The sequence below is a fragment of the Aulostomus chinensis genome, chromosome 12 (genome assembly GCF_037954235.1).
Source record: "Aulostomus chinensis isolate RoL2024-O1b breed Wild chromosome 12, RoL_Achi_v1.0, whole genome shotgun sequence".
In the NCBI taxonomy this organism is placed as follows: Eukaryota; Metazoa; Chordata; class Actinopteri; order Syngnathiformes; family Aulostomidae; genus Aulostomus; species Aulostomus chinensis.
The window spans coordinates 12432216-12447695 of record NC_141331.1 but is presented as its reverse complement, the minus strand read 5'-3'; the positions used below and the strand labels follow the sequence as shown (position 1 = coordinate 12447695).

Sequence of the window (15480 nt, the reverse complement as noted above, 5' to 3'; positions counted from 1 at the left end):
GAAAAGCCTTCATTTCCAAGCCTCAAAAACACAAGAAAACTAAATCTCACACGCACACTCGTCTTTATCATCAGTTACAACTGACAGACAGCAGCAGCTGTATAACGATAAACATCTGCCCTCAACTCCTATCGTGCTCCTTCACCAACATTAACATACATGTAAACAATAAGCTTCAACAACAGGTCACATGCGCCATCCGACAACACCGAGGCTGACATGCAGCAAATGACCCATCAATCAAACATGTTACATTATCATTACACAGACTGAAAACAAGTTGAGATGCATTTCTATTTGAGGATTATGCGAACAAAGGTCACCTGAAATACAGATGTTCAGCAAACAAGACAGTGGTTGGAGAGGGTTGGAGAGATGCAGGTTAGCAACCAGAGCTAGCAAGCTATAGAGGCGGAGGAGATTAGGCACTGCTGTGGAGCTGATGATGTCGCGCTTCTCTTGTTGAACCATGTATGGATCGTGCCACCCTTTTACTTTGGAAAATATCTTCCAGTCAAAATTTGCCATTGACTGGAGGCATATTCTTTGACTCGCGTGCACTTTTACTTAACACATGCAGCTCATGACCCGGCCCCCAACTCAAAGCTGGCTGCAGGTGAGACACTTCTCTCTCGAGCCAACCGGTCGCGTAGTAACCGTATAATGACACGAGGATCTACTATCTAATAGGATTGATTCTGCCACCCCTAAATTTCCTGGACGCACAAACAAAGTGAACTAACAGGGAATTTTTTTTTTAAATGTTAGCTTAGTGTGGGATACTTACAAGTGTGAACTGGTCGTAAACCCTCATGAGGTCCTCTATCTTGTACTGCTCTAGCACCACAAAGTTGTCCAGGTTAGTGCTACCCCTACGGGCACAATCCTGGCAGTGCACCACGTATGTTTTCCTGGTGTTGCTCTCACTGGTTACAAACAGCAAGTCAAACACCTCCACCTGAGCAGAGAAGACACAAAAAAATTATAAATGGGTCAGTCCTCGACACAGTGATAGGGGAGCAGGATGCACCATGGTGAGGTTGAGTACACAAGTGGTTACCTCACAGATGCTGCAGTAGTGGGCTGGCTCATTCTGGGTCCGCCCGTGCCACACCAGTTCCTTCCCAGCAGCCAACAGCAGTTCCCGCTGCATCTGACACTGCTTTAGGGTCCGCAACAAACAATACCTAACACACACACACACACACACACACACACACACACACACACACACACACACACAGTGGATGGCTTATATACAATGGTTGAGTTCAGTACAACAAAAAAGAAACTCAACAGTGGGTTGACAGAAATGGGCGGTTCTCACTTGATCATCTCAAAGAGTTTATGATCCGACACTTTGATGTTCCTTGCCAGGTTCCAGGAGAGGTGGATCATGGGAACTATGGATTTGACACTCTGCAGTTTGTTCCATTCATAGCGCTCAACAGCCAGCTTGTACTGGTGGGCTGAGAACAAAAACACAGAGGAGCTCTTCAATTACCATTCCTGCCTGCAGCAGAAGGTCCTCTGTCCACATTATAAATTAATCTCCATATTAAAAAGGTAGAAATTCTCCCATTTTATTCTCACCTGTGAGGGGTCCGACATTCCATGCGATATTGTTGCACCAGCCAATAGCCTGGACCCAGTGGATGGTGCCTGTGTTGAGCCACACGAGGTCTCCAGGGCGCTGGATGAAGCGATAAACAGGCACGTTGGTCTCGTACAGGTCCTCCAGGTTGGGCCACCAGGAGCCCATCAAGAAGTTGATGTTGTTCCTGTTAAGAGAAAATGCATTATTCCAACTATCAGTGCCAACACTGGAGACATAGAACGTGCAGAACAGAACATAATGTCTGGTGACGTACTTTTCACAAAAGTCATTGATGACGCCCCAGTACGGTTCCGGCACTGCAAACCACTCACAGTCCCCAGGACCAATATTGATGTTGACAGAACAGAAGTTATTGTTCTCTTGATGACCTGCAAACAAAATCAGGTTCATGCTAATACATACAGAACAATGTTATGTAATTGTGTGTGTGCGTGCTTATATACCAGGAGTCCTGCTCCCTGGTACTTTCATGTAGAGTTGGACTGTATTCATGCCCAGGATGGTGTGCCCCACATGGCTGAGCAGGTTGCCTGCTGAAACTACTCTGGCGAAGGCCGGTAGCTTGGTCAGCTCCTGAAGCTGCTGCTTCCATCTACAAAGGCAAAACATTACACACACCATGAGATAAGGCACGGTTTGTTTGATTCTGCTCAAAACCAATCGTGTATGACAATTTCTTCTTACAGGGTGTAAAACTTACTTCTTTTCATCTGAGAGGTCAATGTTGGTGCCAAACTTGATGTGTCTGAACGGACATTTCCTCCGCCGCATGAGACTGAATATGTTAGAACATCATTGTTACTAACAGGAAGAGAAACCCTTCACACTCTGAGAGATTTTAAGAGACAACGAAAGCTGACCTGTCAGAGGAGCCTGCCTCTGCATCCATCTCCTTCTTCTTCTCATTCTCCTCCTGTGTTATCAATAAAAACCACAAACTATTGAAAAAAGAGCCACCTATTTTATATATACAAATATTCATATGTACAGGGCTATAATACGAGGTAATCTCAACTGTACATGATAAATAATATTAATATGCAATTCAAATGTTATTCATCCAATCAGTTTTTGATTAAATGATCTGCCAGTCTAAACTGTGAGTATTCCTTAACCAACAGACTACTAAAAATTGTTATTGCTATGGTTTTGAGACACACACTGGTTCAGCCTCATGAGCTATTTGTTATTTTTCCGCTATTAATGGCTCTTCGGTCTGGCGATCCATCTCCCACTGACCCTTAGAGACTCCTGGAACGAGGACGCCTGATACTGGGCGTATTTCATGATGGTGGTGTGGGAGCGGCTGCTCTCGCAGCGCCACATTTTCCTGCTGCCACTGGGGTCCCAGTTCTCATCAGTGGGCTGAGCCAACTGGGTCCGCACCTCCACCAGATGGTCTGGATTGGCTTCCACCAGCGTCTTAGTAGAGAAGAGGCCCAAGTCTGTGTGTATGATGAAGAATAAGGCAGTACCTAGTTAACTTGGAGGTACAATTTAGAAAAAAATATTTCATTCATGCATGTCATATGGTGATTGTGGAACTGAAGGACAACAGGGTGGGGTCTGCCAATCTCACCAACAGTCTATGACACATTAAAGTGTAGGGGAGGTGGGTTGTAGGCTGTGAAGGTGGGAGCCTGTTTGTCAAACATAACTAAGGCAACACAGCTTAACAAATGAGCCAAGAACAATCTGCATTTCATCACTGAGCCAAAAGTCAGTATAAAAGATGAGCAGATGTGTAAAGATTTCTGGCAAAGCTAACCAGTCATCTCCAATGTGCAGTAATATTTCTCACTTGCAGGTGGTGCTGTTGCCATTCCTGTTAAACACAGCTACACTGCACACTCCTTCACATGACTACAGTGACACACCCACAGAGCAGTGAGAGACTGGAGAAGAATTACAGTCCAGCTGCCATTAGCAACACAGGTAAAGGTCAAACAACAGCTAAAATTCACGATCGGCTTGACATTCAAAAGTGGATCAAAAATGCCTCTTACCAAGTTTCAGAGCTCCAGCCAGTCCTCGGATGACAGTGACTGGGTTGGAAGGGTTGGTGCAGAACTGATGGAGGGGAGGGAAGAAAGCATCTCTCTTGTTTTCTAACTGTAAGCCAGAGAGCAAAGACAAGAGTGGTGAGGGAAGGTGGGTGGACAGCACATTGAGGAGAAGCTAACTAGGACTGTTTGTTTGTATTTGGTGCAGTGACCAAGATACTGTTGCTCCAATATTACACACAACAACGTAACTGTTACTTCTCCTTCTATGGTGTGCTTATACTCACATAAATGCTGGGTGTAGGGGGATTGAGTTTGTCCTTTGGCAGTGCAGGGGAGGGCATGCGAGGGGGTCGTGGTGGGGGACACTTGTCCAGGAGAACGTTACTGGTTGACAAACCATTCTTCCCAAGGTTTCTGCAGCCAGAGCAAATGGGAGACTTGAACCTATTGACCCCATTCATCAGTTCACATAGAAGCTGCCACGGACCACCAGACATATCTTGCATGGTGGAGCTTGTAGAAGAGGCGACTAGCAAACTCTTTATGTTGCGTTCAATTTTGCATTGCAGGCCACAAAGAGGCGTCTCTCACATCGACTGTGTATTTAGGAACTAAATGTGTGAACTGACAAACATCTTTAGTTGCAACTGAAATTAGAAAGTCGCTATTCGTATTACTGGTGCTTGATAATCCATTTCGATCCTCCGTAGTTTCAAGTTTGAGGTGATGTGCTTGAGTGGCTTTCAACAAAAAAAAAACCTTGGTGGAAAGATGGTGGTCAGTGGCTAACATTTGGATGGGACAGCAATGTCATCACCTGTACGATGACCATAATGATAATAAAGATGGCTGCACCCGGTAAAATCATGGATCCACAGAGACAAAAATCTTCGCCTACATTTTGTATGCTGGACGCCACCTTAGCATGGAGCTACATGTCCTCAATGGTCAGATTTGTCAGAGAACACAACTGAGTCTGATATTGTTTAAGCAGAGCTACACACCGGCTAAACATTCAATTTTATCCTGTTGCCTGAATCGGTGCACAACAGCTGGTGCAGGGTCTCATGCAAAGGAGTCGGTTTCCTTGAATATAGCAGGGAATAAGCAACCCCTATTAAATCACTAAATTCCCATTACAAGTTCAAAGGCGATCCCTGTGTCTGTGAAAAAAAACAATCATGATACACCCATTCAATCACTGATTGAGGATGTGATCAACTATCAGCACAAGCCTAGGAGGTATATGATAAATGTAACATATCAATTAAGTAATTAAAAAAGACTTACTGGTAATTGTTAAATATTCAACTCATCATTAGGTGCAACACTACATTGTGTCAAGAGTGAGAGAGGCATTAATATTTGTCTAACTCTATGCAGTCAACACCAAGCGGGTGTTGGATTGATTATTGGAAAACAATATTGGAGGCAAACCCTATTCCCCATTGTCATGTTTTGAACTCATACTGAAGTTGCAGAGTCATTAACTCTACAGTATTTAGGGAGAACTGCGCTTGTTTTAACAACAAAGACCTCAATTCAAAGAAAATCAAAAAACATCTAAAACAAGGCCACAAACACAAACTGAGAAACGCCAAAGGAATCATTGAATGGCTGACTAAGTGTATCTGTATACGACACATAGGTTTCAAATACCAAATGTGATGAAGGCGTCTTACCTGCATGCTTTGAGCACTTCACTGGAGCTGGGGTAGATAGAAAATGAGGACCAGGGTGCCAGGCTGGCAGGGACTGAGTGTCTATTAACTCCCCCAGAAGGTTCTACCTTCAGTGGGCTTGGAGAACCCTCCAGCACCTTCCCATTGACTTTGGGCCCCTGACTGTTGGTGATGGACAGGCTGTTAAGGCAGGAGAGGCTGTTGGTGGTATGCGGGTCTACTGAGCAGGGTGAGGGTGTCACGGTAGCTGAGTGTGGTGAGGATGCCAACGAGTGCTCCGACACTGGTTTGGCAACACCACGGAGACCCGGGTGAATGTTGTTCGTTTTCTCTGAGCAAGAACCTCCATGGTTACTACAATTATTATTATTATCATCATTACTTGAAGTATTGGCTTTTCCCTTTAGCAAGGCTGAGAGCTGAGGATTGTCTGAACTGAGCACACTGGGGGCTGGTGAGCCAGGCTGAGACAGGCTTGTGGAGCTGCCCATCACCCGCGGCTGGACGTGATTAGTCAATCCTTGCGCAGGGGTGGTGCTGGGACTTGGGGTTGCCCCTGCAGAATGCCGCGTGACGGCCTCTGGACCTGATGACAAAGTGGCAGCAGCAGCACTGCTGCTGTTGTTACCCCCTGAAGGCGTGGTGTCTTTGGTGTTGACCCCTGAGGTAGTAGTGGAGTGGGGAGGCGAAGAGAAGTGGTTGGGTGTGGTCTGGGGAGAGGTGGGGGATAAAGAGGAGGCTGAGGAGGAGGCAGTGCAGGGCCCGGAGGAATGTCCAACCTGATTCAGAATGCCAGAAGAAAAAGAGGTCTGAGGGGAAGAGGAGGAAGAGAAAGGGGGTTCTCCATTGGGACCTGCCGAATGTGAACCTGGACCTTTTTGAAGCCCCTGGACAGATAGAAAGATTGGAAAATGCATGGTGTAAACTTCACAATACATTAAACAACAAATCATTGATGGAAAATGATTCTCATAGAAAAACTGTTTATAAAAAGAGGGAATGCAAAAATATGGAGCAGAAGACAGCAGAGTTATTTGAATTAGAGAGAAGACTATGGAAACGGCTGGCAGGTGATGGTGGCATACCTGAGTGGTAGTGTTGCAATGCTGGTTCCTCCATGTCTCATCAGGATGACTGGGACTACTGGTAGTGCTGCTGGTGCTGGGGTGACTGGCGGCTGTGCATTTGTGAGGTAGAGAGTTCGTCTGCAGGTAAGGCACGTTTCCATTGCTCGTGCCGCCACCTCCCAGTGCCAGGGCGGGATCTTTACTGGGAGATCTTGTGTCTAGATCACCATGCAGCCCTGATGAAGGACTTGAACAGGACCCATTGGCTGTGGGCTGGCTGACACATGGGGGTCTGATGGCTGTGTGATTCGGGGGGGAAGTGTGGGAGAGGCTTGCATGGTGGTTTGAGGACTCAGCCAAAGGACCATTGGGAAGGTTAGGTCGTGACTGAGCCCCCGTTGCTGCCTGCTGCCTCATCTGACAGAGAGAAGAAAATGCAACCAATGGGAATTAGTAATATTTCCAGTAGATATTCACTGCTCTACACTCCAATATGCCCACCAGTCCCATCCCACTAGGTATACTTCTCTGACACACAAAGTCTTCACTTGCAGCAAAGGAGTACCTGCTGCTGATGTTGCTGCATGAGAGAGAATTGGTTCTCCAGCTGCTCCAGCATCTGCACCTGGAGGGGCTTCAGGTTCGCTTTGTTGGTCCGCAAATGATCCAGGAGCTGCATGCATCACAACATTTTTGCATTATTTCAAAAGCTCAACATCGTGTTTAACAAAAAAGAAAAAGAAAAAAAAGAAAGCAGTTGAATAAATTCCACATAGCATACTTGCAAAAAATATAGCTTTTGATATAACTGTCACTGTTGTGTTAATTTCATAATGAACGCAATGAAAAAAAAGCAGCTTCAGTGAGTCTACCAGTTATGACTGAAATTCATATATTTTGTCATAAAGTCCGTCTGCACATGTATTAATATGTATGTGTATTGTTCTGCTTGATTTCAAATATGAAGGCTTCCATATATGTACTAAAAATTAAAAAAAAGTATATTTGATGATATTTCCAGTGGGTCAGACACTCATCCGCAGCTTCTTTTTGGTGCCACTTAACTTGTAAATAACAGTTACGGCTAAAATGGCCATCACTAATGCTGCTGTTTGCAGCAAGATTCCAGCATGGTCTGAATCTACATAGCTGCTGTGTGTTCTTTTATGTTTGAACCTAACATTGAAGATGTATGACGTTTCCTACCTGCAGCTTCTGCGACGTTAGGTACCAACTGGGGACCTGCTGTTGGTTGGGGCTACTTGCCCATGAGTCTGTGACACCCTGTAAATGAGGCAAACGGGGTATTAAGCTCTTAACTCCTGGTTTCTAGCTGAACAGTTATGCCTGGTAATTCTTATATCCTTAGAAGTACCTTGGTTGGACTGGCTGTGCGTTTCCTCTTGGCAGGACTGGCCTGTAGGTCTGTGTGGTTGCTGGCAGGTTGCTGGGCTCCCTCCCCCTTACAGGCCTAGAAACAAGGCACAGAAACAAAGCTCAAAATGACCGTGATGTAATTCTTCTACAAGGGAAAACATGCAACTGAAGCCCTCTCTTCTGCACAAAGACATCTGACACACAACTGCAGTTAAATGCACAACAATTTGTGCATTTAAGCAAAACGCATGTGACAACAACTGATCAAAAAAATGTTCTGTGTCAAAACCTTAATCTCATTCACAGTTGTTGATTTAGGTCAAAATCAGCGCATTCATGCAGTGATCTTGGAAAAATGCAACGCAAGTTATATTATCATAGACACATGCCGACCCCATCTGTTGTCACGTGTCGAAAGTTTTCCCCTTCTACTCAACCAAAACTCAAACCTCAATATTGAAGCAAAATTAATCTATGATCTCTTTTCTGGGAATTACTCTGACCAAATACAAAATTTCTGTTTGCTGAATTTCTCTGTATTTGGTGGTAGTACAGTAACACTGTGCAAATGCATTGCAGTGAAGAAACATGCCAACTTTTTGGGAAATGTGCTCACTGCCCCTCATTTCTAGAAAAAGCAGACCAATGCCCCTCTCTTCTCTTTGTGTGCATTATGGAGCTCCAGACCCCTGCTGGAAGGCTAGCTGCTTGTTAGCTTAGCAGCAATGAATGCTAGCAATAAGGCCACAATGGGCTTTTGAGGTACTTGATCAAGAAAGTACTTCCACATGTGTATCTGATAAAATCATTATTTTCAATTGATTATCACAACAAAAGTTTTGAGGAAAACTTTATTTTCTTGATTTTTGAGACAGCTTTCTTGACTGCCACACTTCCAGTGTTCACTGCACCTCAGCTGACAAGCTGAGCTCTGTAATGAAAGCAGAAAAGAGAGACGGGTGTCTCTCTCTCTGCATGTCTGGTTCTATGATGGACAGTAAGTACATCTCCCAAAAATGAAAGGGTATTTTCCTTTAAAGACGCATTGTTTTCAGTCTCAGTGTTAGCCTTGTGTTTCTTTGCAGTGGCCTTAACTTAAATATTCCCTTGAATTTTATTGTTCCAGTCGTATCCAAGAGGCTGCACAGACACTTGTGTAAGCTGGATCTCACCTGCTGTGCCTGAGCAGCATTCAAGGCCCCCTGCCTGGACGTGAGCTCAGCGGGAATGGGCAGGCTCCACGCCTCTTCAATACTAGGAAGCATTTTACTCTTATTCTGCAGACTACCTGGTGGTAGGTTACACAACTGAACCTAGAAGAAATTGTTGAAGACACATACTTTAGTCTAACAAAAGAGGTATACAAATTATTAGTTATTACAACTTCATTATTATTATTAATTATCAAATTAAGTTTCAACTAGACTAGACTTATAGTTGGTGTTTTAGGTAAGTGTATACAAGATATGACAAATGTTCAATACAATTAATTATGCATTACAACTACAAAGGACAGTAAATGTGTTTTAAACGCATCAATATGAATTTTCATTTGTATCTCTGGCTCTGGTAACAAATCAAAATGGCAAAAGCACAATGTGCACTGGCAAGCCTTAGCCAGAAGAACTTAACAACCACCAAAATTCTCCACAACATCTAACATGCACGCTTGCTTGATGGCACTACCCGTATAGATTAGCTGAACCTACCTGCAGCAGTTTGATGCGCTGTGTGAGTGCAGCAGTGTTGAGGCAAGCCTTGCTGCGTGTAGCATTGATGTAGCACTTGATAGCATCATGTGGCTGGCCACAGGACTCATACAGTGTACCCAGGTCCATCCAGGCAGCGCTGTGGTTGTGGTCCAGTTGAACAGCACAGATGTAGGCCTGCAGTGCATCCATAGGCTGGTTCTGCTGCTGATAGAGCACCCTGAAGGCAAATAGAAGAGGGGAAGGTAATTTACTTGCCAGCCACTGGGAATTAAGTCCTTTTGGACCATCCATGTTCCCCGAGACTATCGGAGGACAAAGCCCAACCTTCATGTGTCTATCTGTGGGTCCATTCTTATTCTAGAACGGCTTTCTTATTCACCTTCCTCCACAACTCTATGGTCCAAGAACTTCAAAGAGCCACTGAACCCACGACCACACAAAATGCCTTAACTGTTACAAACCAGTTATTGTTCTTTTAGAACTGAACACAAGTTAGCATCGATAAGCTAGTTTTTTTTTGCGTATGCCTCTCAGCATACCAGGGCTTACCCTATGGAGCACCAGGTGTCAGCACTGGCCTCTGACTTGTCAATGGACTGTCGATAGGAGATGAAGGCATCCTGCACCTTCCCAATACTAGAGTAGCACCTGGAGGGGAGAAAAATGCAAAGAATTAGGGCTGTTAGTCAACCTGAGGAAATCTGTTTAATTAACTGGACCTACTCTTCAACCAAGTACTTGGGAAAAACAAAATCATTACGTCAAAGCAGTGCTTGGCATCAGCCAGTTTACAGTGTGTTTTGTTTTGTTTTGAAATTTGAGGCTCCTGTCGCACAGCAGCTGTAATGGCTGAGGTTACGCCACAACGCAGGATGGAACTGGTTATAATTGTTCTCATTTCCATTCCAAAATGTCCCATCTTACAATGGTGAGATTATCTGCCACAAAACCCAATGAAGCCATGTTGTCTGGTAACCATTGGTGGCATTACAGAATCGATGAACATACAAGCATTTTTTTTCTTTTTATTAACTCACGACGGACACAAAAACACCCTCGTTTGATTTACCTGCCAAGAAAGTACCAGGACTGGCCAGAGTTTGGGTCTGCCTCTAAAGACTTCTGCAGACACTGGATAGCATAGCTGTCCTTGGTGCCTTTATCCCCCAGCTGCTCCACTGTGTGATGCATCCAGCCTAGAAGAAAACAAGCCAAACACCAGGGCTGAGTCTCTGAAATTGACAGTCTAGCTTGGCTCTAATATTAAAAGCATTTGGTAATAATATATTCTATTTCTATGCAGCAATGTTGAGTTGAATCACATTAAACATTTTAAATCAAGTACCTGAAACCAAAGACACCAGGTGCCATCCAATGTGTGATGTGCAAATAGACGAGTGCCATAAACCAAACAAATGGTTTGCGCTTCCAAAGCGCTTGAATTACAGAGCAAGGGAGAAAAGCAGCAGTGTGTGTGTGTGTGTGTGTGTGTGTGTGTGTGTGTGTGTGTGTGTGTGTGTGTGTGTGTGTGTGGTCTCACATGAATCTTCATGAAAATTTTTTCCCAAATGTCCAAAAACTGGTACACGCATTCAAAGTGCCAAGGCAGTGAGATGAGCAATTCACAAAAAATAAACAATCTAAATATAATGACAGACCTCTGTTGCTCTCCTACACACCTGTAGCAAGCTCTATTGGTCACTATGACAACCTCAGCAGACTAGACTGGGAATGGCTTTTACAACTGGGTGAGTGGGGTGGGGGAGGCTGGGAGGAAAACAGTAATCTCACTGCATAAACAGATTAACACATTTAAACTCATTCTGAATGGTATTGTACTTCACTGGCTATAAATTTACAAAAGCAATTTAGCCACTGTCATTAAACCATTACGCTCTCCTCCTCAATATATCCAAGTAGCAGTAAAATTCAACGTAATTGAAAGTGCAAACAAACAGCTAATCAAAATGACTTTTTATAGAGAGCAATTCCCAATCACCTTCAAGACTCAACCAAACGTTAGTTAGCTTCTGGAGGAACAACCAACATTTGGAGACATCTGGGGTAATCAGTGGCTGTTCTTCTCTCACCTGCCCTTAATTGTTTACAGTCCAATTAGAAACCTCAGACATGGAAAGAACATTTTGCTTGCCAGGTGACATCTCTGACAAAACCAAATGATCCTCATCATAGATAATACGTGAGATTGCACTTTAGCCTCTCTTTTGCTCTCTACACGGACCGTTGACACACACAGAACCACAACTCGCTCTCCTATGATTGTATACAGTGCAGAAATGCTACGCTCACTCACACAGATGATTTCCTGAGTATGGATACTACTGTGTGAGCTTGTATCACATCACAGTTTTCTCCATTAACCTGTATGAATACCTTACGTGATGTTGCTGTAAAGCTCGACAGTGCACCCATTGTACTTATATGGAGGGGTAAAAATGTCAGTGCAGGAAAAGATTTAATAAATATCAAGGCAGACCGCTACAAGTGAATTCTAACAACATTGACATTGACTTGGGTGCAAGGGGGGGGGGGGGGCAAGGTTGGAACCCTAAAATACTCTAGAATGAGTACTAAGGTTGCACGGGTGCATCATTTTATAAAGTTATCAGACCTAGTGCTAGCTCCTGCTCTAAGTGGTCCCTCCTCCATTACCTCAAAAAAAAAAAAAAAAAAGAAATGAGAGGAAAACAGCAAGGATTCAAGAAGGTTTGGTTCAATATTAGGAAATAATTCTGGACTTGATATTTTACTGTGTGGAGAAATATTTCAAGATTCTTTCCAGAAAGTGTAACAACGTTACTTCTAAGCCCTGGAACTCAAACCCATTTTCTGATGATAACAATAATTGTAAACATGAGATGACCACTCAACTGTTGAGTTGGTGTAACAACTATAAGTACAAAAGCAAGTACCATACTGTGTAATTGCACTGCACTACACTCTCGACCACTCAAGAGCACTTGAATACGGACACCAACATGAGAGGAAGTTAAAGGAATTGCATAAATTGCAGCAGCATGCCTAAAAAAAAAAGTCCTTTCATTACTAAACCAATTTACGTAGCGAAGTCAAAGCTATTAAAAACAGACATAGCACCTCCACATTCACCTGGAAGATACATTTTTGAATGAAGGGGGGTTTATTATGGGTTGTTATTGTAGTGTTCATGTTGCTGAGCTACCAAGTGTCTTCAAGTCTGTTTCAATATTCTTTGTCAGCCTCAAAAGCACAGCTTAATCTGCAGGAATTTGCAGAGGACTCATGTATCACATTTAACTGCCACAGAGGAAAAATGTTAATGAGAGAACAAGAGTCTAAAGCCTCCTCTGACGCCTGTACTGCCAAAACAGACTGGAGACTGAATCATCAGTCAAGAGCTACTGCTGTCAAACCAACGAGTCTAGAACAGCCAGAGAAAACTACTTAGACTACTTGTAAGAGCCTGACAAGAGTCAATATACATGAGTGAGAAACAAGATTTACAAATGTGGAGTTTCTGTCCACTTCGATAATATTCGACTTTTATGAGAGAGGACTGTGGAGACGTTGTCCTAAAAGCAAGTCGGAAATCTTCATGAAGCAACTTATTTCTGAGTTTTTGGTTAAGATGTGAATTGTGGTTTGGTTTTGGTGAATGTAAGTAAATGTAATGTAACTGTGTGTCACTGTGTGTGTGTGCATGTGTGTAGCTGGACCCTGCCCTTGGTGACTATCCAACATACAGCAGAGCACCGCCAACAAGATGGCTGTAGATTGTCTGCAGTTTTTCTGTTTGATACACTTGGCGCCACAGGGAAACAGATTTTTACTCCATCAACAAAAACCGAATTACAAATACTCTTTATTTTATAGTCAATTCCATTTTTATCATTTTGTTCTGTAAATGCGCCTGTTTTCCTAATTGGTGAAGTCATAGGGTCCTATCAAACTCCATCATAGATGAAACTGCTGGCTGTCATCCCTCCAATCTCCCAAACTGTCCGCAGTATCAAATTGACCTTTGCTGTGCATGCATGTAAGCTACTTTTTCTTTGAGCAATGACACAAAATCTATCATCAATTCTAAAAATCACACAGGTGTGAATACAGATGTCTGTTTAAAAAACAACAACAACAACAACTTTGTTTGTACAGTCTCAGATCTTCATGGTTCATGAAGTGCAATAATGCTCACGAAACATAGCTGGGTATTTGTGTCGTCTGTGTGACTCTACATCCTCTGTGGGGGAAGGGAACACGAGGGGACATGTTGCAGTAGACACTCTTCTTTCCATCAGTTCACAACCAGCACAAAGTGGAGGAAGAAATTTCCCTAAATCCAAGGAAGGCCACAAACAGTCCTACGGATCAAAGTTTAATGTAATCCAATTTCAGACAGCCGAGCACTAGCATACAAAGTAGTTGTATAGTCGATGTATTACCCGCTGTATTTGACAAGGGACAAGATTTAAGGCTGTTATATTAGCAGCAAGAGACACTCACCAAGTTGTTGCAATGTGGTTGCCTTCACCTGGGCAGGAAGATTTTCCGTTTGGAGCAGACTTTCATATGCTTCTTTTGCCGCTCTGTATTTCTTCTGCAAGCCAAACAAGAAGCATGAGGAGAAAAGGACAGAGAGATGAAGAGGTTGTTCAAGTCAGACAGGAGGGTCACCACTTTTTATGATTCTATGTGGACTGACACAAAGAGTCTAAAGGCCTCCTAACACTTGTAATGACCACACACACACACACACACACACACACACACACACATGGGGGAGGGTCAGGGAGGAAGACGAGAGGCCAGACTCAACATGTCTGGCACCTTTTGTGTGTGTGTGCATCTGTACTAAGGTGTCTGTCCACTGCAGATGTATTACGAAGAAACCTGAGCTGTCTGCATTGAGGTGAATCCACTGTTTGTTTTAACTTGGTGACCCCATTGACCTCAGGTCTGAAATAAAAGGTAAGGGTGGCCACTTGAACGGGCAGTGTTCTCTTATCAACTCCAACACAGAATTCTTACGAGCGACCAGCCCCCAACTTTACAAACTCTAAGGCTTCAGGAGTGTGTGAGGATATATGCATGCCTGCAAGCATTAAAACACACACACCCTGTCTGGTCCTGGACTCTTCCTGTCTGTGTACCATAAAGACACCTCAGGGTAAACACTAACGCTCACGGTGTATAAATGAGAGATCCTCTAAGTGGTCCCTTCCTCCTTGGGCTAATGTTTGTCATCAACCTTGTCCAGACAACAAAACAGTCATATGACAGAATATCCTTCAGAGTTACTGGACTCCCATGATCAATTCATAGCACTCAACTGCAGAGCAACCATTGTAAGAAAGGCCAAATTGAACAGCAACAAACATTTACTCCCAGTATCACTTACTTTATATGAAGCCAGGGAGATAACGACACCAAATGTCTCAATAGCACAGAGACTAACTGAGCCCTACAGAAGTCAAAAAAGTTCCCACACCATTTTTCCATCTTTAGTCTTTGAGTCACTTTGTCTCACACACTATGTGACCGAGCAGCGAAAATCACAAGTTCAAAGACTGCTCACTAGGAAGGTTGCCAACGAGTCTGTCTGGTTTTGGAAATACATTTTGTCACAAAAAACAAAAAAAAAACATGTGACACGTGACATGGAACATACATGAGATGTGGTCTTAAGTTCCTAAAATAGATATCTTCCAGAAACAAGAGATCCAAGTTGTTTGGGCACTGATTTGTAATGAGATGTCAAGACAGAAAGAAGAACATGGAGGATGAATTGATCTGCAATTAACAGCCTGTTTCCAAATGACATTACTATTTACAGCTGGAGCACTCTAATAGCAGAGGTCCATGTTGCAAATACACATGTAGAAACAACAGTTCCTATTGTTACAGACAACCCTCCCCTAGTCCCCTTGCACATTCATTGGCTCTCATGGCTGAGCCTCATTGCAGACAGATCCAGATATTAAGCCCATTGGGGATCTGCAATGTCTCCTCAATATATCA

At 43.5% G+C, this 15480-nt stretch overlaps 1 protein-coding gene across 5 annotated transcripts in view; it reads right to left on the bottom strand.

Moving 5' to 3' along the window:
• Positions 1–15480, bottom strand: part of kdm6a (lysine (K)-specific demethylase 6A) — a 42887-nt gene that overhangs the window by 4540 nt on the left and 22867 nt on the right. For all 5 annotated transcript variants that reach the window (XM_086220210.1, XM_086220211.1, XM_086220212.1 and 2 more), the window contains 21 exons: positions 13966–14059; positions 10532–10658; positions 10012–10110; positions 9460–9679; positions 8923–9063; positions 7749–7844; positions 7580–7657; positions 6939–7046; positions 6392–6790; positions 5307–6193; positions 3909–4038; positions 3625–3730; positions 2858–3063; positions 2479–2531; positions 2319–2393; positions 2062–2210; positions 1872–1986; positions 1594–1781; positions 1328–1469; positions 1061–1187; positions 788–958 (listed from right to left, as the gene is read on the bottom strand). In XM_086220210.1, coding sequence (XP_086076336.1) covers positions 788–958; positions 1061–1187; positions 1328–1469; positions 1594–1781; positions 1872–1986; positions 2062–2210; positions 2319–2393; positions 2479–2531; positions 2858–3063; positions 3625–3730; positions 3909–4038; positions 5307–6193; positions 6392–6790; positions 6939–7046; positions 7580–7657; positions 7749–7844; positions 8923–9063; positions 9460–9679; positions 10012–10110; positions 10532–10658; positions 13966–14059 — 3711 coding nt within the window. The remainder of the gene's footprint in view (positions 1–787; positions 959–1060; positions 1188–1327; positions 1470–1593; positions 1782–1871; positions 1987–2061; positions 2211–2318; positions 2394–2478; positions 2532–2857; positions 3064–3624; positions 3731–3908; positions 4039–5306; positions 6194–6391; positions 6791–6938; positions 7047–7579; positions 7658–7748; positions 7845–8922; positions 9064–9459; positions 9680–10011; positions 10111–10531; positions 10659–13965; positions 14060–15480) is intronic.